Source organism: Oncorhynchus tshawytscha, linkage group LG06, assembly GCF_018296145.1.
Source record: "Oncorhynchus tshawytscha isolate Ot180627B linkage group LG06, Otsh_v2.0, whole genome shotgun sequence".
NCBI classification, from domain to species: Eukaryota; Metazoa; Chordata; class Actinopteri; order Salmoniformes; family Salmonidae; genus Oncorhynchus; species Oncorhynchus tshawytscha.
In genome coordinates this window covers 30,725,737-30,750,081 of record NC_056434.1, presented here as the reverse complement: position 1 = coordinate 30,750,081, position 24,345 = coordinate 30,725,737, and the positions used below count along the sequence as shown (strand labels likewise).

The following is a 24,345-nucleotide window of genomic DNA, read 5'->3' as shown; positions in this document are numbered from 1 at the left end:
TTTCACGTCTCCAGGCAAATACTTTTATTGTCAGGTTCTAAAAGTAAAGCTCCTTAACAGGAACAAGGGAACCGCTTTAGAGCAACTTGTACAGACTCATTGTTATTCATCCAAGGTCAGATAACATTATGTTGATTATTATGGTAGCTATGTTTAGAGAACTATTCCAATTGTTCGTCTTTGCTTACTCAAGAAGTTGTTCACAGTGTATACAACTCAGGAAGTCAGATTTTGAAATCTTAATGGGTTTGACATGTTAGAGAAATGATCTTAAATCTGTAACCTTTTATTTCAGACATAGCAGGTGGGTGAGGTTTTGAAACATCTTCTGGTCTGGGACTCACAGCACAGGTGAACTGTCAGATAGGTTTTATTGGCTGTAGTCCCACCATCACAGACAGGCTGAATTGCTTCAATATCATATTTAGGAGCCTTACAGTTATGAAAAGCTTGTTCTGGAAACACTGAGCTCGTTTAAGAGTGACACATAACAAATGAAAGGTTGCAATAAACTTCCAAATTGTGCATTACCTACAGTATATCTATGTTTTTGGCTGTGGTTGCTGTGTGAGAGAGTGCTGCAAAAATGAATTATTTATCATGCTCTTAAAACTCCCAACTCCCTCTCCTCTCTCTCTCTCACCCACTCTCTTTCGATCTCTCTTTCACTCGCATACACACAGCTCTCAAGGCTAATCTTTACCTTGCAGTCAGCTGTATTTACATTGTAAATCCTTCAGTTGACTTCCTGTTGGAGAACACAATCCTCTCTTCTTATGTCTTACCTTCACCAGGAAGAAGGAGACCCCATATGTCGGAAGGGACCTTGCCAGTTTCGCATACTTCACTTTAGACTCAATCTCGGTCATTTCTCCGCAGGTTTTGTGATCCTGCGGGTCAGAGGGAAATAGGTGCAGCAATATGAACTTTTCAGAGACTTAAAATGTTCAAATGTTCTGAATATTATTGATTTTAATTCACAGCTTTTTTTATTTCCCTTTGATAACATATAAATCCATACGCTTACAACATACCACAAATATTTTCTTCTCCGACCCTCTCTGCTTGATGTACTCTTTGGGTAGAAACTCCTTCAGGCTATGAGATAAATCACATTTTACAAATGTACACTCATGAGGCATTTCCCTTTCCAAAACATGCTTTCACACTTGAGGTCATTCTTACCTCAGCACCTACATTTTTCAAGTGTTAACATTATTGCATGCACTCAAATGGGTATCCCAAAGAGAAGGATTGGATCTAAACTAGGATGGGAGGATTGAGACAGAGTGTCTAAAAGAATAGTAGTGTTGGAAAGTACAGTATAGTGTTGTTAATGATATCTGATAAGAGGACTTACTCTAGGAATCCAGGCTTGTGTTTGTGTTCGACATGGGGTCCAAACTGGATCTGAGCCTGAATTCCAGCAAACTCACAGGCTTTATCAAACGAAACAGGGTGGGAGCCGTTCAGTATGTCATCTCTGGCCTAGAGGAGAGGAGGAGACAAAAGAGAGAAAAGAAAGAGTGTACTTTACACTGAGTTCAAGCTAGAGAGTAATGTAGCTTTTTCTGTCTTGAAAGTTGCTTCAGAGAAGAGTGCCTGCTAGGTGAAAAAATGTAAACCATCAGCAGGGATACAACATAAACACTTTACTTAGATGAATGGACTCAGAGGAGCCAAACAAGATTAGTTTGTAGCAATCCAAGACATTTGCTAACATATGAAATGGAACAGCCACAACCATTGATCATTACAGTCAGTGGTGACATATTAACAGAAACAAAGACGTCAAAAAACATGCACATTTCTCCGAATATTGTATCAACATAGCAGAGGGATCCACAATGTGTCATTAATAAACTGCTTTGAAAATGAAAGAGCAACTTTCACTGAGTGGTTTTTAATTATTACAATATGAACAATTTATATACAAAACAATAAACAGGACATAGTGCAGGCCTAAATCAAGTCCAAATTAATACTTATTGCCAGGCCTCATTAATGCTTGATAGCAACCATGTAATAACCTGTCCCCTGTCTGGCCACAACAGGAATGACTATTTCAATACACTTCCATCAAGGCTTCAGTTGGAATATACAGTTCCATTTTGCACCAATAATCTAAGGTATCTGTTATATTTAAATGTCTTGTCCATCAAAGCATTAGCACGTGGCCCGTGTTTCCTCATGGGGCGTGTCAGTTATGTCTTTCTGTGTGTGTGTGTGGCGCTCTCACTCACTCGCTCTCAATTAAATTTAAGGGCTTTATTGGCATGGGAAACATATGTTAACATTGCCAAAGCAAGTGACGTAGATAATAAACAAAAGTGAAATAAACAATAAAAATGAACAGTAAACATTACAATCACAAAAGTTCCAAAAGAATAAAGACATTTCAAATGTCATATTATGTCTATATACAGTGTTGTAACGATATGCAAATAGTTAAACAGGTTTGGGTTGTATTTACAATGGTGTTTGTTCTTCGCTGGTTCACCTTTTCTCGTGTCAACAGGTCACAAATCTTTCTGCTGTGATGGAACACAGATATCTCTCCCAGTAGATATGAGAGTTTATCAAAATTGGGTTTGTTTTCTAATTCTTTCTGGATCTGTGTAATCTGTGGGAAATATGTCTCTCTAAAATGGTCATACATTTGGCAGGAGGTTAGGAAGTGCAGATCAGTTTCCACCTCATTTTTCTCAATAGCAAGGCTATGCTCACAGTATGTACATAGTCAAAGCTTTCCTTACATTTGGGTCACTCACAGTGGTCAGGTATTCTGCCACTGTGTACTAGAGCCAAATAGCATTCCAGTTCTTAGTTTTTGGCTCTTTTGTTAATCCTTTCCAATGTGTCAAGTAATTATCTTTCTGTTTTCTTATGATTTGGTTGAGTCCAATTATGTTGCTGTCCTGGGGCTCTGTTGGGTCTGTTTGTGTTTGTGAACAGAGCCTCAGGACCATCTTGCATAGGGTACTCTTCTCTGTAGGTGATGGCTTTGTTATGGAAGGTTTGGGAATCGGTTCCTTTTAGGTGGTGTAGAATTTAACGTCTCTTTTCTGGATTTTGATCATTAGCGTGTATCGGCCTAATTCTGCTCTCCCTGTCCCTGGCTCTTGCGCTCTCTCTCTCTCTCTCTCTCTCTCTCTCTCTCTCACTGGCTCCCTCTCCTTCGGTGACTCCCTCTCCTTCGGTGACTCCCTCTCCTTAGGTGACTCCCTCTCCCTCGGTGGCACTCGCTGGCTCTCTCTCTTGCTGGCTCTCAATGGCTCTTTCACTCACTGGCTCTCCCTGGCTCGCTCTTTCTCCGTGGCTCGCTCTCTCGCGATCCATATGGGTGGAGCCATCTGTCCTCTAGCATTGAGCCAATGGCCACCATACCCCATACAAAAATGATGATTACATTTTGTTGCATAATAGTATTTTTTGGCAATGTGTCATACATTTTTATTGACAGAGCATACATCATCATGCGCTGTGAATACCAACGTAAAACAAGCTGGGGTTTAGCTCCCCTTGAGGTTCTTGAGAGAGCAGCCAAGGAAGTGAGAGAAGGGAAGAAGCCCATTTGAGCAGCAGCAAGGGATGCATTTTTGTTTTACTGAATGACACTGACAAAAAAGAAAACGAACATGTACCTGTGTGAAAGAGAGGCTATGATAGAATATCAGAGGTACACAAGGTCTTATCTGATGACATGGAATTTGCTTAGCATAATATTAACAATCTTGCGGACCAGTTTCATGGGCTTAGTGGCCTCAAAGAGCATGGACTCTACAGTTTTTGACACAAACCGTGCGCCTGGCATCTACTACCATACCCCGTTCAAAGTCACTTAAATATTTTGTCTTGCCCATTCACCCTCTGAAGGGCACACTTATACAATCCATGTCTCAATTGTCTCAAGGCTTATAAATCCTTCTTTAACCTGTCTCCTGAATGTTTTACATCCTCCTAACCAACTATGCTATTTTGTTAGGTTTTTTGCATTTAGTAACTTATTTTGTACATAATGTTGCTGCTACCGTCTCTTATGACCCAAAAATAACTTCCGACGAGAAGGATATACTGCTTTCCCGGGAACAGGTCCAAGTCCCCGTAATTTGCGTGAAGAAAAGACGAAGGAAAAGGGGGCGCAGGTTTGGCTGCCTTCTAAGAATGCGTAAGCGAGAGAGTAAACTCCCACTGCCATCTGTTCTAATGGCTGACATGCAATCATTGGAAGATAAAATTGATGACCTACAATTATCCAAACAATGGGACATTAAAAACAAATATCTTATGTTTCACTGAGTCGTGGCTGAACGACAACATGGATAACAGAGAAGAAGCCATGTCTGGCAAGACGAGGGGCGGGTGGGTGTCTATTTGTCAATAACAGCTGTTGAGCCATGTCTAATATTAAAGAAGTCTCGAGGTATTGCTCACCTGAGGTAGAGAACCTTATGATAAGCTGTAGACCCCACTACCTACCAAGAGGTACGTACACATCCCAAACAGAAGCCATGGAATACAGGCAACATCCACATCGAGCTAAAGGCTAGAGCTGAAGCTTTCAAGGAGTGGGACACTAATCCGGACACTTGTAAGAAATCCCACTATGCCCTCAGACAATCCATCAAACAAGCAAAGTGTCAATACAGGATTAAGATTGAAACCTACTACACCGGCTCTGATGCTAGTCGGATGTGGCAGGGCTTTTACGGACTACAAAGGGAAACCCAGACGCGAGCTGCCCAGTGACGCGAGCCTACCAGATGAGCTAAATGCCTTTTATGCTCGCTTCGAGGCAAGCAACACTGAGCACCAGCTGTTCTGGATGACTGTGTGATAACGTTCTCGGTAGCCGATGTGAGCAAGACCTTAACAGGTCAACATTCACAAAGCAGCGGGGCCAGACGGATTACCAGGACATGTACTCAAAGCATGCGCGGACCAACTGGTAAGTGTGTTCACTGACATTTTCAACCTCTCCCTGGCCGAGTCTGTAATACCAACATGTTTCAAGCAGACCACCATAGTGTTCTTTGGCACAGGAACTAAAGGTAACCTGCCTAAATGACTACCGACCCGTAACACTCACGTCTGTAGCCATGAAGTGCTTTGAAAGGCTGGTCATGGCTCACATCAACAGCATCCTCACGGACACCCTGGACCCACTCCAATTTGCATACCACCACAACAGATCCACAGATGATGCAATCTCAATTGCACTCCACACTGCCCTTTCCCACCTGGACAAAAGGAATACCTACTGTATGTGAGAATGCTGTTCATTGACTACAGCTCAGCGTTCAACATCATAGTGCCCACAAAACTCATCACTAAGCTAAGGACTCTGGGACTAAACACCTCCCTCTGCAACTGGATCCTGGACTTTCTGATGGCCCACCCCCAGTTGCTAAAGGCTGGCAACAACACATCTACCACACTGATCCTCAACACTGGGGCCCCTCAGGGGTGTGTACTTAGTCCCTTCCTGTACTCCCTGTTCACCCATAACTGCGTGGCCAACACACAACTCCAACACCATCATTTAGCTTGCTGACGACACAACAGTGTTAGGCCTGATCACCGACAACGATGAGACTGCCTATAGGGAGGAGGTCAGAGAACTGGCAGTGTGGTGTCAGGACAACAACCTCTCCCTCAGTGTGAGCAAGACAAAGGAGCTGATCGTGGACTACAGGAAAAGGTGTGCCGAACAGGCCCCAATTAATATCGACGGGGCTGTAGCAGAGCAGGTCGAGAGTTTCAAGTTCCTTAGTATCCACATCACCAACGAACTATCACGGCCCAAACACACCAAGACAGTTATGAAGAGGGCACAACAAAACCACCAGACTTTACAATGACACCCCACTTCCCCATTTGTTTTGTACACTGCTGCTACTCGCTGTTTATTAGTCACTTCACCCCTACCTACATACACAAATGACCTCAACTAAGCTGTACACCCGCACACTAACTCGGTACACCCTGTATATAGCCTCATTATTGTTATGTTATTCTGTTACTTTTTATTATTTTTCACTTTAGTTTATTTGGTAAATATTTTCTTAACTCTTTCTTGAACTGCACTGTTGGGTAAGGACTTGTCTAGACTTGTTGTACTCGGTGCATGTGACAAATAAAGTTTAATGTGATTTGATTTAAATATCAATAAGGGATCATAGTTTTCAGCTGAATTAATCTGGTCAGGCTATGTCATGGAAGGAGCTGGTGTCTTTAATGTTTCATACACTCAGTGTGTATCTGAATGTAGGCATGCATTTGAGATATACAATATACCACACCCCCATTTCATTAACTAAACTTTGACCTACCAGCACCATCATCCACTGTCAAAGGACACCATCACCCACTTACCCTGTGTCTATGCTCAACTTACCCCATAATCAAATCAAATCAAATTTTATTTGCCACATACACATGGTTAGCAGATGTTAATGCGAGTGTAGCGAAATGCTTGTGCTTCTAGTTCCGACAATGCAGTAATAATCCAACAAGTAATCTAACTAACTATTCCCCAAAAAACTACTGTCTTATACACAGTGTAAGGGGATAAAGAATATGTACATAAAGATATATGAATGAGTGATGGTACAGAGCAGCTTAGGCAAGATACAGTAGATGGTATCGAGTACAGTATATACATATGAGATGAGTATGTAAACAAAGTGGCATTGTTAGTGGCTAGTGATACATGTATTACATAAGGATGCAGTAGATGATATAGAGTACAGTATATACGTATACATATGAGATGAATAATGTAGGGTATGTAAACATTATATTAGGTAGCATTGTTTAAAGTGGCTAGTGATATATTTTACATAATTTCCCATCAATTGCCATTATTAAAGTGGCTGAAGTTGAGTCAGTGTGTTGGCAGCAGCCACTCAATGTTAGTGGTGGCTGTTTAACAGTCTGATGGCCTTGAGATAGAAGCTGTTTTTCAGTCTCTCGGTCCCAGCTTTGATGCACCTGTACTGACCTCGCCTTCTGGATGATAGCGGGGTGAACAGGCAGTGGCTCGGGTGGTTGTTGTCCTTGATGATCTTTATGGCCTTCCTGTAACATCGGGTGGTGTAGGTGTCCTGGAGGGCAGGTAGTTTGCCCCCGGTGATGCGTTGTGCAGACCTCACTACCCTCTGGAGAGCCTTACGGTTGTGGGCGGAGCAGTTGCCGTACCAGGCGGTGACACAGCCCGCCAGGATGCTCTCGATTGTGCATCTGTAGAAGTTTGTGAGTGCTTTTGGTGACAAGCCGAATTTCTTCAGCCTCCTGAGGTTGAAGAGGCGCTACTGCGCCTTCTTCACGATGCTGTCTGTGTGAGTGGACCAATTCAGTTTGTCTGTGATGTGTATGCCGAGGAACTTAAAACTTACTACCCTCTCCACTACTGTTCCATCGATGTGGATAGGGGGGTGTTCCCTCTGCTGTTGCCTGAAGTCCACAATCATCTCCTTAGTTTTGTTGACGTTGATTTTCCTGACACCACACTCCGAGGGCCCTCACCTCCTCCCTGTAGGCCGTCTCGTCATTGTTGGTAATCAAGCCTACCACTGTTGTGTCGTCCGCAAACTTGATGATTGAGTTGGAGGCGTGTGTGGCCACGCAGTCGTGGGTGAACAGGGAGTACAGGAGAGGGCTCAGAACGCACCCTTGTGGGGCCCCAGTGTTGAGGATCAGCGGGGTGGAGATGTTGTTGCCTACCCTCACCACCTGGGGGCGGCCCGTCAGGAAGTCCAGTACCCAGTTGCACAGGGCGGGGTCGAGACCCAGGGTCTCGAGCTTGATGACGAGCTTGGAGGGTACTATGGTGTTGAATGCCGAGCTGTAGTCGATGAACAGCATTCTCACATAGGTATTCCTCTTGTCCAGATGGGTTAGGGCAGTGTGCAGTGTGGTTGAGATTGCATCGTCTGTGGACCTATTTGGGCGGTAAGCAAATTGGAGTGGGTCTAGGGTGTCAGGTAGGGTGGAGGTGATATGGTCCTTGACTAGTCTCTCAAAGCACTTCATGATGACGGAAGTGAGTGCTACGGGGCGCTAGTCGTTTAGCTCAGTTACCTTAGCTTTCTTGGGAACAGGAACAACTGGTGTAAGTTGTGCCAAGACACCACTTTGTTTGGACCAGCTATGTTTTCGAAACTATTATGTTTATATAAACTCAGATTTTTTTCCCAGGGGTACACAACATTCTGAAATATATGTAGATATCTTTGTTTGATAGAATACTATATTTCCCTTGAAGTAGTAATGCTGAATGCAAAACATAGCTCAACATACCTCACTCTCTGTTAGCACTAATGTCAATCAGTCTACTACTCTACCCTAAAGAGTTCCACCATTAACCTGGGGGGAATATTACAGCAATGAACAAACGCTGACAATGAGATAATTGCCTAATTCATACCACCATAAATTGCCTGACTAACCAGATAATAACGCAATAGGAAAATCAATAACAAGGACCTCCATGCCACAGCAAAACACATGGATATTCTGTTTAGAACGTGTGTAGACTGGATTGGTTACACATATACTGCATTTAGATGAGACTCTACATACAATAACAATCAAGAAACTGAAGCTCTGATGAAAAGGGGGACAAAACTAGGCTTGGATGGTATAACGTACTTACCATATACCTCGTACTTTGAAGTACCAATGGTAGGATTTTCATTATGTCATCTCACAAAAAATGGAATGTTTGTTTACAAAAAGTACATGGAGCAAACGTGACGTGCCGATCCACTGTTGATCAGCACAAGAGGTGATCAAGATACACTTGAAAGTCACTACTAATGTCTGCCAGCTAAATATCTTATAACTATAAAGTTAACTATCTTAGATGTACTAAATACATTTTCTCTAGCTCAGGGCTCTACGCATTTGGTTTGCTAACTTGCAAGCTATAATGTTCGGTGGCTATCTTAGAATATTTAAGCTTATTGGTTACAGCAGAGACACTCAATCCACCTCTGGATTAAATGTGAGTATTGCCAAGTGCTGAAATCCATACATTTGAATAAAAAGTTAATCAAATAGAACCACCGACTGTTTTCTCATTGCTGTTGCTCTAAGTTGTGCCAATTGAATCTCAAGGAAACAGTCAGTGGTTGAATTTGATTAGCATTTTATTAAAAAGTATGGATTTGTGCAAAGAAAGGCACGCAACAACAGATGACAAATATAGGTACATGGTAAGGATTTAAGAATTTACTTTATTATCACTGCATAGCGACTCGAAGGAGTCAGAGGTTAATTTAAAAAACTATAATCGGTGTTCAACAAGGAGTTGAGGTACTTGGCAAGTGTGAGTAAAGCCTTTTGAGATAGTTATTTGTTGGCATTCATTAGCATTTAGCTAGTGTCCACAATGGGAATTCCTTAGTACTTTGCTAGCCTTTTTCATAACAAACATTTCAATAATACATTGGAAAGAAATGGTGCCACTCGTGTGCAGGAACAGTATGAAGATGTGGAAATGTGGATACCGCCCAACTCAACACAAAGGTTGTTGCTATGGCGCTGTATTTCCTGTAGTAGTGGAGTAGATAGATGTGTGAAAGGAGTGGATTGTCTGGTGTCTGGTCATGAATGCTGGGGCTGTAACTGCTGCAGAACCCCGCTGGGTGGAGGGGAGCGGATGAGATCATGGAAGCTGCACATCATTAATAAACATTGGGGCTCATCACTAAGAGGCTCTCCCTAAAGAATGCCAGGGATGATACTATAATCTACACTCACTAAATTAACCTACTAAGTCAGTCTCCTATGGTAATGGTTGCATGGTGAATGAGGACTATTCCATCATAGCAGAATAGAGACATTGACAAGAAGCATGTGTAGTACGGTCATGTTCCTTAGACGAATCTGAGAGCACTGCAGAGGGAGAAGTCTTGGAAGGAAGGAGTGAGAGAGTGGATGTGGGGCCTGGGGTGTGTTCCAGCCAGAGAATGCTCCCTCTCTTCTTGCTCTGTCAGGCCTTTTTAATATTGTGACAAATTAGAGTCACTGGAGTCTGAGGCAACGCCATGTGGGGGGACTCTGATCAGCATGTGTGAGTGTGTGTGTATGTATGTGTGTCTGCGTGGTTCTGTGTGTGTGACTGAGTGAAAACAAGAAAGGGAGGGGGGAAGGCAGCAAGAGGAGCAAAAGGACGAATAGCTAGAGGAAGGAAATGTGTTTTTGTGAGAAAGAATACAGGCTTGTGTTTGTGAGAGAAGGGAATGCATGATGGAACACTGCAATGTATGCCAGAGTAAGCGGGTGTGGATGTGTCATAATTTTTATGGGATTGAGAGGGCGTGAGGAAAAAAAACAGAGAGAGGGAAGGAGTCAGGGCAAGAGAGAAAGAGATAAAAGAGTGAAGAGGAGGATAGGGAGAATGGATAGTGTTAACTATAGATGTATTTATGGACTGTAGCTCGGATGCAGCATGTAAGACAAGGAGGGAGTTCACAATGGATGTACAGTACAGTATTTATGTAGGTGTCTGAGTGAGTGTGTGTGTGTGTGTGCGCACGCGTGCATGTGTATTTATGGTGGTATATATACACCGCCATAAAAAAGACAGACTACGGTTTGCAACTGCACATGGGGACAAAGATCATACTTTTTTGGAGAAATGTCCTCTGGTCTGATGAAACAATAATAGAACTGTTGCCATAATGACCATCGTTATGTTTGGAGGAAAAAGGGGGAGGCTTGCAAGCCGAAGAACACCATCCTAACCGTGAAGCACGGGGGTGGCAGCATCATGTTGTGGGGTGCTTTGCTGCAGGAGGGACTGGTGCACTTCACAAAATAGATGGCATTATGAGGCAGGAAAATTATGTGGATATATTGAAGCAACATCTCGAGACATCAGTCAGGAAGTTAAAGCTTGGTCGCAAATGGGTCTTCCAAATGGACAATGACCCCAAGCATACTTCCAAAGTTGTGGCAAAATGGCTTAAGGACAACAAAGTCAAGGTATTGGAGTGGCCATCACAAAGCCCTGACCTCAATCCTATAGACAATTTGTGGGCAGAACTGAAAAAGTGTGTGCCAGAAAGGAGGTCTACAAACCTGACTCAGTAACACCAGCTCTGTCAGGAGGAATGGGCCAAAATGCACCCAACTTATTGTGGGAAGCTTGTGGAAGGCTACCCGAAACATTTGACCCAAGTTAAAACATTTCAAGGCAATGCTACCAAATACTAAGTGAGTGTATGTAAACTTCTGATCCACTGGAAATGTGATGAAAGAAATAAAAGCTGAAATAAATAATTCTCTCTACTATCATTCTGACATTTCATATTCTTAAAATAAAGGGGTGATCCTAACTGTCTTAACACAGGGAATTTTCACTAGGATTAAATGTCAGGAATGGTGAAAAACTGAGTTTAAATGTATTTGGCCAAGGTGTATGTAAACTTCTGACTTTAACTGTATATGTGTACAGTACTGTGCATAGAATGCTCCTCTGTGAGTCCAGGTGTCAGCGGGGAGCCCTCCTCTCAACCTCAAGGTAGGGGAAGCTAATGTGGATGTAGTGAGGTGTGCAGTGAGCAAAGCATGCCTGGTGTAGTACCCCCCCAGGGTACTCCCTGTGTCAGCAGCCCTCTTACTCCAACTCCATCCACACTCTGGTGTAGAACAACCCTGTAGTGTACAACCAGCCTTGCAAGGTTGACCCAATCCCCACAGCACAGCAACATAAGATAGCCTGTCTGTGATCCACATACACATACCCCTGTAAGCCAGGCCCAGCTCATCCTCTGAGAACTGCAGTACCATCAAAGCTGCATAAGCCAGCGAGCTTGTGATGCAACAGTACCAGCATGGATGTAGGACAGAATGCTGCATAGGAGCTACAGCCCCATAGCCTTGGGCAGCAGATTCAGCTTTGTTTGTGCTGATGTCTGTTTTATTGACCGTAGGGCTACAGGAAGAGTCAGGGGAGGGAAGAGTAGAGCGGAATTGAGGAGGCTGGTTTATTACAGCTGTATTACTGTATGCCGGGCAGCAATGAGCATAGAGAGAGAGAAAGAGAGAGGGGGGTCTGACCTGTACATAGAGAAGGTTGAGCTGGACAGGGTCTCGTGAGTCCACATTCTGGTCGGAGTAGAAGAACTTGCGTCTGAGCAGCAGCATCTCACTCTCCTCCACCCCCTGCTCTCTGAACGTCCGGCTGTGGTCCAGCCAGTTCACTGACAACAGAAAAAAAACACATTCACGTACAGTACCAGTGAAATGGTTGGACACACCTACTCATTCAAGGGTTTTTCTTTATTGCTACTATTTTCTACATTGTAGAATAATGGTGAAGACATCAAAACTGTTAAATAACACATATGGAATCATGTAGTAACCACAAAAGTGTTAAACAAATCAAAATATATTTGAGATTCTTCAAAGTAGCCACCCTTTGCCTTGATGACAGCTTAGCACACTCTGGCATTCTCTCAACCAGCTTCACCTGGAATGCTTTTCCAACAGTCTAAGGAGTTCCCACATATGCCGAGTACTTATTGTCTGCTTTTCCTTCACCCTGTGGTCCAACTCATCCCAAACCATCTCAATTGGGTTGAGGTCAGGTGATTGTGGAGGCCAAGTCAACTGATGCAGCACTCCATCACTCTCCTTTTTGATCAAAAAGCCCTTACACCGCCTAGAGGTGTGTTGGGTCATTGTCCTGTTGAAAAACAAATGATAGTCCCACTAAGCGCAAACCAGATGGGATGGCATATTGCTGCAGAATGCTGTGGTAGCCATGCTGGTTAAGTGTGCCTTGAATTCTAAATAAATCACAGACAGTGTCACCAGCAAAGCACCCCGATACCATCACTCCTCCTCCATGGTTCACGGTGGGAACCACACATGCAGAGATCATCCGTTCACCTACTCTGCTTCTCATAAAGACACGGTGGTTGGAACCAAAAATCTCAAATTTGGACTCATCAGACCAAAGTACCGATGTCCACCGGTCTAATGTCCCTTACTCGTGTTTCTTGACCCAAACAAGTCTCTTCTTCTTATTGGTGTCTTTCAGTAGTAGTTTCTTTGCAGCTATTCGACCATGAAGGCCTGATTCACAGTCTCCTCTGAACAGTTGATGGTGAGATGTTTCTGTTACTTGAACACTGTGAAGCATTTACTTGCGCTGCAATTTCTGAGGCTGGTAACTAATGACACTGGGTCTTCTTTCCTGTGGCGGTCCTCATGAGAGTCAGCTTCATCATAGCACCTGATGGATTTTTGTGACTGCACTTGAAGCAATGTTAAAGTTCTTGAAATGTGACGTATTGACTGACCTTCATGTCTTAAAGTAATGATGGACTGTCATTTCTCTTCACTTAATTTGAGCTGTTCTTGCCATAATATGAACTTGGTCTTTTACCAAATAGGCCTATCTTCTGTATACCACCTCTACCTTGTCACAACACAACTGATTGGCTCAAATGCATTAAGAAGGAAATAAATTCCACAAATGAACTTTTAACAAGGCACTCCTGTTAATTGAAATGAATTCCAGGTGACAGCCTCATGAAGCTGGTTGAGAGAATGCCAAAAGTGTGCAAAGCTGTCATCAAGACAAAGGGTGGCTACTTGGAAAATCTCAAATATAACACATATTTAGATTTGTTTAACATTTTTTTGGTTACTACATGATTCCATGTGTTATTTCATCGTTTAGATGTCTTCACTATTATTCTATTAATGTAGTAAATAGTAGCAATAAAGAAAAGCCCTTGAATGAGTAGGTGTGTCCAAACTTTTGACTGATATTGTACAGTATGTATACAGAGAAACATACACTTCTGCTTCTGGGATTAGGCATGCTGACAGTCAAATAAAGCAGATGGGTCTAGACAAGCAGATTTAAATTACAGGGCAAAAATTAACTTTTTATGTCTCAAAAACTAATCACCAAGTGAAGTTCGACTAAACACGAGGGCAGTAATTTGCATACTGTTCTGCTGAGAATAAGGAGACATTTTGAAGATGATTTATGAATTCAAACTTTTCAAAATACAATCTCTGTCCAGGGCCGTATTCAGGGTTCAGTCCTGAAGACCAGGGGCTGAGGGGTTTAATGGTCCGAGAAAAAAAAAGTGGTATTTTCTCAAATAATTTCCTGCAATCCAACGTTAATTTTACATGACTGACAATACAATAAAAAAATATATATACACCACATAAAATGACAAGCTACTCTGATATTGACATACTGAGATCAATAAAATTAACGACCAATGTCTTAAATGTAACCAACAGCCAATGAAAAGAGTGGATTCACTGATCTTAAACCTACAATATGAGGAGGAAATTATAGTCCAGCAACTTTCCAGCGGCACTCACTTATATGTCTTCTGCAATTGCATTTGGAAATATTGCAAAAGACCTATTAGCTGCTGCCTGCTGTTCATTGACATCCACATTGACAGCCATAACTTGACATTGCTGGCAACAGCTGTTTAATATATTTGCGGCGCGGGCTGCCCAATGGCAGGATTCCCGACTGTAGGCATACAGTATGCGCTTAAGTGACAAAACACAATATACAGTTTTTTTTTTTAAAGCTATTGATCCTCTCTGGCTAAATGATGCTCTCTGGTGTAGTATTTTCAATGATTTCATTTATTTCTGTAGAGATAGGAGTAATTATATAATTTGGTAAATGTATTTACATTTATCTGCAACACTTCCGGCACCCTTTCCTGTGGTGCTAGGTTTTCTTCCATGCGCTGTGCTCTCCCCAAGGCCAAATAATCAACACTTCTTATTAATAATTCAATGGATTGTGGTCAGCAACCCCATATGAGGTTATTGTGTAGGTAGGCCTACTGTTACAATAATATTTAAAATAATGTATCAGCAAGTAGCCTAGCCTGCAATTACAAATTAACAAATACAGTAAGTCAAAGAATCCAACAGTGGTTACAGCTACAGTGCATTCGGAAAGTATTCAGACCCCTTCCCTTTTCACACATTCTGTTACGTTACAGCCTTATTCTAAAATTGATTACATTTACTTTTCTCATCAATCTACACATAATACCCCATAATGACAGTGAAAACCGGTTTGTAGAAATACCTTACTGACATAAATAATCAGACCCTTTGCTATGAGACGCAAAATTGAGCTCAGGTGCATCCTGTTTCAATTGATCATCCTTGAGATGTTTCTTCAATTTGATTGGAGCCACCAGTGGTAAATTCAATTGATTGGACATGATTTGGAAACCATATCTGCAGCACTCCACCAACCAGGCATTTATGGTAGAGTGGCCCGACGGAAGCCACTGTTCAGTAAAAGTCACCTGACAGCCCACTTGGAGTTTGCCAAAAGACACCTAAAGGACTGTCAGACCATGAGAAAAAAGATTTTTGGGTCTGATGAAACCAAGATTGAACTCTTTGGCCCGAATACCAAGCGTCACGTCCGGAGAAAACCAGGCACCATTCCTATGGTGAAGCATGATGCTGGCAGCATCATGCTGTGGGCATATTTTTCAGCTGCAGGGACTGGGAGACTAGTCAGGATTGAGGGAAAGATGAACGGAGCAAAGTAAGAGAGATCCTTAATGCAAACCTGCTCCAGAGTGCGCAGGACCTCAGACTGGAGTGAAGGATCACCTTCCAACAGGATAATGACCCTAGGCACACAGCTAAGAAGTGCCTACACAGAAGTGGCTCAATAAGAAAAGCAATATTTTTTAAATATCCTAAAACATCAAATTAGGCCTTCCTAATTATACATTAGGCAATCACTGACAATTGTGAATGATAATTCTTCATGTTTTACAGGTGAAAAGTCCATGCTGCATGCATGCCAACCATTTGATCCAAATCAATTTCATGGGAAAATGCATTTCGACCTTCTTGAATGATGTAGGCTAAGTAGCCTAACTAATGTTTAATTTCATTTTAGAACAGATGGTGTTAAACACAGCCACCTGTATTTTGTTTCAATCAAAGCATATGATGTGTGCTGTTGAGTTCTGTCCTCATGAGATAAAAAAAAAAATCAAAATCAAGCACAATCATCCTACTCTCATGAAAAACGATGTGGTGTTTTTGGTCGAACAGTATCTTAACTATCTACAGTGGGGCAAAAAAGTATTTAGTCAGCCACCAATTGTGCAAGTTCTCCCACTTAAAAAAATGAGAGAGGCCTGTAATTTTCATCATAGGTACACTTCAACTATGACAGACAAAATGAGAAAAAAAAATCCAGAAAATCACATTGTAAGATTGTTAATGAATTTATTAGCAAATTATGGTGGAAAATAAGTATTTGGTCACCTACAAACAAGCAACATTTCTGGCTCTCACAGACCTGTAACTTCTTCTTTAAGAGGCTCCTCTGTCCTCCACACGTTACCTGTATTAATGGCACCTGTTTTAACTTGTTATCAGTATAAAAGACACCTGTCCACAACCTCAAACAGTCACACTCCAAACTCCACTATGGCCAAGACCAAAGAGCTGTCAAAGGACACCAGAAATAAAATTTTAGACCTGCACCAGGCTGGGAAGACTGAATCTGCAATAGGTAAGCAGCTTGGTTTGAAGAAATCAACTGTGGGAGCAATTATTAGGAAATGGAAGACATACAAGACCACTGATAATCTCCCTCGATCTAGGGCTCCATGCAAGATCTCACCCCGTGGGGTCAAAATTATCACAAGAACGGTGAGCAAAAATCCCAGAACCACACGGGGGGACCTAGTGAATGACCTGCAGAGAGCTGGGACCAAAGTAACAAAGCCTACCATCAGTAACAAACTCCACCGCCAGGGACTCAAATCCTTCAGTGCCAGACGTGTCCCCCTGCTTAAGCCAGTACATGTCCATGCCCGTCTGAAGTTTGCTAGAAAGCATTTGGATGATCCAGAAGAAGATTGTGAGAATGTCATATGGTCAGATGAAACCAAAATATAACTTTTTGGTAAAAACTCAACTCGCCGTGTTTAGAGGACAAAGAATGCTGAGTTGCATCCAAAGAGCACCATACCTACTGTGAAGCATGGGGGTGGAAATATCATGCTTTGGGGCTGTTTTTCTGCAAAGGGACCAGGATGACTGATCCGTGTAAAGGAAAGAATGAATGGGGCCATGTATCGTGAGATTTTGAGTGAAAACCTCCTTCCATCAGCAAGGGCATTGAAGATTAAAAGTGGCTGGATCTTTCAGCATGACAATGATCCCAAACACACCGCCCGGGCAATGAAGGAGTGGCTTCGTAAGAAGCATTTCAAGGTCCTGGAGTGGCCTAGCCAGTCTCCAGATCTCAACCCCATAGAAAATCTTTGGAGAGAGTTGAAAGTCCGTGTTGCCCAGCAACAGCCCCATAACATCACTGCTCTAGAGGAGATCTGCATGGAGGAATGGGCCAAAATACCAGCAACAGTGTGTGAAAACCTTGTGAAGACTTACAGAAAACGTTTGACCTCTGTCATTGCCAACAAAGGGTATATAACAAATTATTGAGATAAACTTTTGTTATTGACCAAATACTTATTTTCCACCATAATTTGCAAATAAATTCATTAAAAGTCCTACAATGTGATTTTCTGGATTTTTCCCCCTCATTTTGTCTGTCATAGTTGAAGTGTACCTATGATGCAAATTACAGGCCTCTCTCATCTTTTTAAGTGGGAGAACTTGCACAATTGGTGGCTGACTAAATACTTTTTTGCCCCACTGTATGCTATTATATTTGGTTTGTTATGTAGAATACTAATTCATCATTAAGTGATCTTGCGAGACATTGCACCATTCTGAGAAGTGGCGGCGTGTCACTCCGCTGAGGACACTATACACCCCAGATTACACTGCCTTGCAAAACTATTCATCCTCCTTATTTTTCCTATTGTGTTGCATTACAACCTGTAATTTAAATGGATTTTATTTGGATTTCATGTAATGGACATACACAAAATAGTCCAAATTGGTGAAGTGAAATAAAAAACAACACTTGTTTCAAATAATTCTAAAAAATAAAAAACGGAAAAGTGGTGTGTGCATATGTATTCACCCCCTTTGCTAGGAAGCCCCTAAATAAGATCTGGTGCAACCAGATGTCACATAATTAGTTAAATAAAGTCCACCTGTGTGCAATCTAAGTGTCACATGATCTGTCACATGATCTCAGTATATACCTGTTCTGAAAGGCCCCAGAGTGTGCAACCCCACTAAGGGGCACCACCAAGCAAGCTGCACAATGAAGACCAAGGAGCTCTCCAAACAGGCCAGGGACAAAGTTGTGGAAAAATACAGATCAGGGTTGGGTTATAAAAAAATATCTGAAACATTGAACATCCCACGGAGCACCATTAAATCCATTATAAAACAAATGTAAAGAATATGGCACCACAACACACCTGCCAAGAGAGGGCCGCCCACCAAAAAACTCACAGACCAGGCAAGGAGGGCATTAATCAGAGAGGAAACAAAGAGACCAAAGATAACCCTGAAGGAGCTGCAAAGCTCCACAGTGGACATTGGAGTATGTCCATAGGACCACTTTAAGCCGTACACTCCACAGAGCTGGGCTTTACGGAAGAGTGGACTGATAAAAGCCATTGCTTAAAGAAGAAAATAAGAAAACAAGTTTGGTGTTCCTCAAAGGGCATGTGGGAGACTCCCCAAACATTTGGAAGAACGTACTCTGGTCAAATGAGACTAAAATTGAGCTTTTTGGCCATCAAGGTAAACTCTGTCTGGCGCAAACCTCTCATCACCACGAGAACACCATCCCCACAGTGAAGCATGGTGTTGGTTGCATCATGCTGTGGGGATGTTTTACATCGGCAGGGACTGGGAAACTGGTCAGAATTGAAGGAATGATGGATGGTGCTAAATACAGGGAAATTCATGTGGGAAACCGGTTTCAATCTTCCAGAGATTTGAGACTGGGACAGAGGTTCACCTTCCAGCAGGACAACGACCCTAAGCATACTGTTAAAGCAACACTTGAGTGGTTTAAGGGGAAACATTTAAATGTCTTGGAATGACCTAGTCAAAGCCAAGAACTCTATCCAATTGAGAATCTGTGGTATGACTTAAAGATTGCTGTACACCAGCAGAACCCATCCAACTTGAAGGAGCTGGAGAAGTTTTGCCTTAAAGAATGGGCAAAAAGCCCAGTTGCTAGATGTACCAAGCTTATAGAGACATACCCCAAGAGACTTGCAGCTGTAATTGCTGCAAAAGGTGGCTCTACAAAGTATTGACTTTGGGGAGGTGAATAGTTACGCATGCTCAAGTTCTCTGTTTTTTCTTGTTTGTTTTGCATCTTCAAAGTGGTAGGCATGTTGTGTAAATCCAATGATACAAACCCCCCAAAAATGTATTTTAATTCCAGGTTGTAAGGCAATAAAATAGGAAAAATGCCAAGGAGTGTGAATACTTTCACAAGCCACTGTATTACAGTAAGATGACTTCAGGAGTTTCATGTAATCACAGCTTGAACTAAGCAGCTCATTCAGTTGACCATAAAACATTTTTTACACCATCACAGCAGTACAAAAGATTCGGGGCTGACCCAAAATCAGTCGGGGCTAAAGCCCTGAAAGCCGGGTCCTGGTGACGTTCCTGTTTCTGTCACATTGTGGTAGAATAATTAAACATTAATACAGTACTATGACTTTGAATTTAGAGATAAAGCACATGTTAAAATGAGATGATACTGGACTTACATGTACTTATTAATGAGACATTGGTAGGGGCGTTGACAGGGAGCATGTAATATTGGACAATTAACAACACATTTTGTGCTCTTATGGACGTGCTCTTCAAACTCACAGTCATCGTCTGTGTGGAGCTTGGCTTTGAGCTTTTCCATCTTCCTCTCGTCTCGGAGCAGAGTCCTGTCCTTCTTCAGGGTGCCTGTCCCATGACCGTCCTCCTTCTTCTCCTCCAACCCCTCCTGGAGCAGGGAGTACTCCTCGTAGTTGGTGATTCCTGAAGAGGAGACACAGCCAGGAAACTCAGAGAGGGAGCTGTTTAGAACACAGAGCCAGCACGTTGAGCTGTGCCATATTAGAGAAACCATCCCCTGCCACTGCTACGTCCTCCCTCTCTACCTCCCTCTGCCCAGAAAAAACAGTGGGGGAAACTGGAGAGCAGCCAGAACACTAAAGTGGGAACTCAGAAGAGGAGAAGCCAAGCAGAAAGCTGTCTCTAAACAAACACCAGCCAATAAAGAGATCTACCAGACATCTCTCTTCTCCTCACCCAATTGAGTTTGGACACAGGCAGCCCAGCATAACTGAAATATATGGCTTTGGAAAGAAACACCTCCATGAGAGGAGAGGACAGCACAGTTTATGGCTACACAATTACCACCCATAATTTTAACAGAGGAGGAAAATATGTTTTACACCATCAGACATATCTATATAAAACCTGGACTATTTCAGTATCATAGCTAATTCTTATGTTCTGAAAGCTAGGGGGCGTGCATCCATACTGTAGTGAGCTAAAAATAGGACCAGGTTTAATAATTTAAGGCTAGTGGATTGGTTGACTGGGTTTACATTGCAGTTGGAGAGAGTTTACCCACCTATTCTACTGCATATTGTAACAAGCAGCTCTCCTACAGTTTTAGAGTCATCCACCATGATAGTTTTAACTGCCCCGTCAAGCATCTTGATCTTCTGGGGCCTCTGTTTCTTCTTGTACTCCAAGACATCCTGGGAAACAAGGGGAGAGGTGAATCAACCTTTGATGGAATGTAACATAAACCAAGAAGAGAACACCTAAACATCTGTATGTAAGTAGAACATCTAAGTCAGATCTACCACAGACTTCTCAACACCTCTTCAGATTTAAATAGAACTGAATGAGGTGTGATCCAGGGGTCTGATTGGGCTCTATGATTGGGCTTTACCCCGTTCCGGAGCATGTAGTAATCCAGAGTCCTCCCAGACTCCAACCAGATTCCTTTTCTGGGATCATCATCAGAGAGAAACAGGCCGTAATCAGAGGCTGAAACAGAGACACAGAGAACTTACGTATATTAGAGTAGTAATGGGAACAGTTGCTTGATTGACTGTTTAAATAGTAGGAGTCAACTAAGAGTACACATATAGCTGGCTGTCCAAATGAAAGATGCTGTCTATTTTGACAAAACAATGTTTTGACTGCATTTCTTGTAGTTACTGTTTTATGATGTAGAGGATGTCTCTTCTTCTGATCTCATTGACATTCATATGAATTATCCATATAATGACATTCAGTTGGGAAAGAAGGGTAATCATGCTGCCCATCAGACTCTCTAGCTGATATAAATCTCTTCTAAAGCCTAATGAGAGCTCACAGCTTAAAGAGCATCTCCAGCCTGCCTAACTAACACCACAGAGAGCTTATCCAGCCTGCCTAGCTAACACCACAGAGAGCTTATCCAGCCTGCCTAACTAACACCACAGAGAGCTTATCCAGCCTGCCTAACTAACACCACAGAGAGCTTATCCAGCCTGCTTGGCTAACACCAGAGATCCTATCCAGCCTGCATAACTAACACCACAGAGAGCTTATCCAGCCTGCTTGGCTAACACCAGAGATCCTATCCAGCCTGCCTAACACACCACAGAGAGCTTATCCAGGCTGTCTAACTAACACCTCCGCAAGAGAGGAACACCACCCACAGACCCAGACTGAACCAGTCTCCTCAGAGAGAGCATAGACTGTAAGGCTTTGAAACAGTCTCTTGTCTTTCTGTAGTCAGAAAGCCATGCTGTGGGTGACATGGGTTTGTATCTCCTGTTTAAACAGTTTTCAACCATTTGTATCCTTTCCATGCACTCAAACAGAATTGGAGATCAGAAACTTATGCCTTTTTTTACATTCATATTTTTTAGCAGACATGACTACAGTATTCAGTACAGAGTGACTTACACAAGTAATTATGTAGTTTTTGCATTTACATTTTCTCTTAGTGCAACTGAGCAACTTATGCATAAGCAAGTGAAGATTTCTGACATTCAAAGAGGCCCCATTACCAGTAGTTCGCCCCATTTTGAGGTACCTCTCACCTTGGCCAGTCTGGGCTTCCGGAACCCTCTCCCTGATGATCCTGCAGGCATCATACACAGGAGTGGAGGGCTCAAACTGCATGGTCTTCACCACATTGCACTGACGGACACATATCTTGAGTGACAGGGCCACCATTTTCACTGGTGGTGTATTGGTGTCACCAACCTACACACCTGAAAAACACAAAAATATGTGTTTAGATATCTGTGGCTCAGGGAAATGTGAATAACATGACACTGGACATGTACACCAGAACAGCATACACAGGATATGGTCATAATTGTCCTCAGGTATATTGTAGAAGCGCTGCTTTGAATGAGTCTAACGCATCAGCTACTTTCCATCTCTCCTGATTTCTTACAAGGTTAAGAAGTAAGTAGAATTGTTTACTGGCAGTGTTTAGCATATGCTGAGCCGAGCCACGGTGAGCAGGTTCACCTTTCAGCAGAAAGCAAACGTCTCTGTAGTCACCTACAATAATAGGTCAGAAGATGCTACAGAGGAAATTACATTCAGGAGCAGCATCATTATCTGTGTTTACAAGTACAACCCCTTACAAGCAGACACCAGAGTCAAACCAGTGGGTGTTATGTCATCTGTTAAAAGGCAAACCAATTCCAGTACACTGCAGTTCCTATTCCTACTAAAGAGAAAACACACAGACAAAAGTTAACTCTAATGATACCATTTTATGTTTTTCTTTCTCTTAGCTGGGAGGGAAAACCATTTACAATGGATCTCTCCAACAGTTAAGCCTCTTTTTTTCAGAATTTAGTTCAGCAATTTTTTCCTCTACTCAGTGCACTGTCAAATCTGGATGACAAGACCATTTTCAGACAACCTTCAATTTTCCCCTTTATGGTAGAGGGAGTGCATATATCTTAGATATACTGTACAGGGGAATACTGTATTATGGATAATATGAGTTGACATTCACTATGTCCTTCTTGGGGACAAAGGTCATATTTAAGCTGTTCTTGTGAAATCATCAAATTGACTCCATTTAGAGAAAAATAGCCATGACAAAATGTTTTCCCATACAATCATTCTGTGAGCAATTTCAGAGAAAAAGTTTCTAATGATGTGGTTATGAATGAGGTCCCTTCTGACTAGCAGTGTTTCATAGTAGTGACTCTACCCTTCTCCTGCAGCCCACACAGAGCCTCTTCTCTCCAGATAGTCCCTTAGCACAAAGAGCCAGAGGTAATGGCTCTGCATGGGGCCTGCTCCATACAACCTGCCACAGGAGTCGTGCTGCGCCTTTGTGGCTCAGCTATGTGGTTAGTCTCTGTTAGAAAGGCCACATGAGGACCAGCTAGCTCAGGCAACACATACACAGGCATGTGCACACACATAGAGGATGGGTTATGCTACACACAGCCCTGATTCGGGGAACATTATAAGGGCAGTAGGGTGTAACATGGCCTTTACTGTGTGGTGATAATCAAAGTGTAAATATGTATTTTGAAAGCAGGAACTGCACAGTATATTCCGTTGCAACCTTTGAATAGAAACAATGTAGGAGGAGGAGCTGAAGACAACCAGAATCATTCAATGGAACTCAGCTGTTGCGTAAAGGATAGAACACCCGCTCCTTTCCATCAGGGTTTCGCTTTATATCCATCAATAATAGCTCAAAGCTCCGCCATGTCGGCTTCAAATGCGATGAATGAAAAATTAGAACATTCCTGTTCTCGGCAGTAAGGATATATTTGATTCCAAATCAATGACATTCTCAAGTGAAGGCCAGCAGTCACTCCAGAGAGAGCGCGCAAGAGGGAGCATCCACATTATGAAACCCAAGGGGGTAATCACTACTCTGGAGCGGAGCTAACAGTAGCAGTAGCAGCGTGAGAACCCATTTCTCACAGAGTTCCTCTCCTCTCTCTCTTCTGGCAAACACTCAACAGCAGCAGCAGGCTTCTCATTAGCTCAGCTTTCAGGCCGACACAGACCCATCACAGTGCAGAGACAACACAACATGGAGCAAGCAGATCGCAACCACAGATATATCAACACACAGAACGAATTGGTTTCTACTGTGTCCACCGAAACATTATGCTTCAAAGTGGACTTAAAATAGTATTTATTTCCAGACCCCTGTCCTCTCATATACCATTACCAGGGCTTTCTCTCATCTATCCAGAGGGCTTCCAGTATTAAGTTACTGGTAGGTTTGTTTACTACTCAAAACATTAGAGAAGAGCAGCTTGGAGGGCAGTGTAAACATGGACAATTAAATAAGAGCTGAAGTCAGAAGCCATCTGGAGGGGATTCATGTCTAATGATTTGTTGTAA

At 42.5% G+C, this 24,345-nt stretch overlaps 1 protein-coding gene across 3 annotated transcripts in view; it reads right to left on the bottom strand.

The window, feature by feature from the left end:
• LOC112252395 (talin-2) overlaps positions 1-24,345 on the bottom strand; it is a 139,678-nt gene that overhangs the window by 53,743 nt on the left and 61,590 nt on the right. For all 3 annotated transcript variants that reach the window (XM_042323163.1, XM_042323165.1, XM_042323164.1), the window contains 8 exons: positions 22,047-22,220; positions 20,903-21,000; positions 20,576-20,705; positions 19,816-19,974; positions 12,070-12,212; positions 1,361-1,488; positions 1,035-1,098; positions 786-890 (listed from right to left, as the gene is read on the bottom strand). In XM_042323163.1, coding sequence (XP_042179097.1) covers positions 786-890; positions 1,035-1,098; positions 1,361-1,488; positions 12,070-12,212; positions 19,816-19,974; positions 20,576-20,705; positions 20,903-21,000; positions 22,047-22,182 — 963 coding nt within the window. In that variant the 5' untranslated portion in view covers positions 22,183-22,220. The remainder of the gene's footprint in view (positions 1-785; positions 891-1,034; positions 1,099-1,360; positions 1,489-12,069; positions 12,213-19,815; positions 19,975-20,575; positions 20,706-20,902; positions 21,001-22,046; positions 22,221-24,345) is intronic.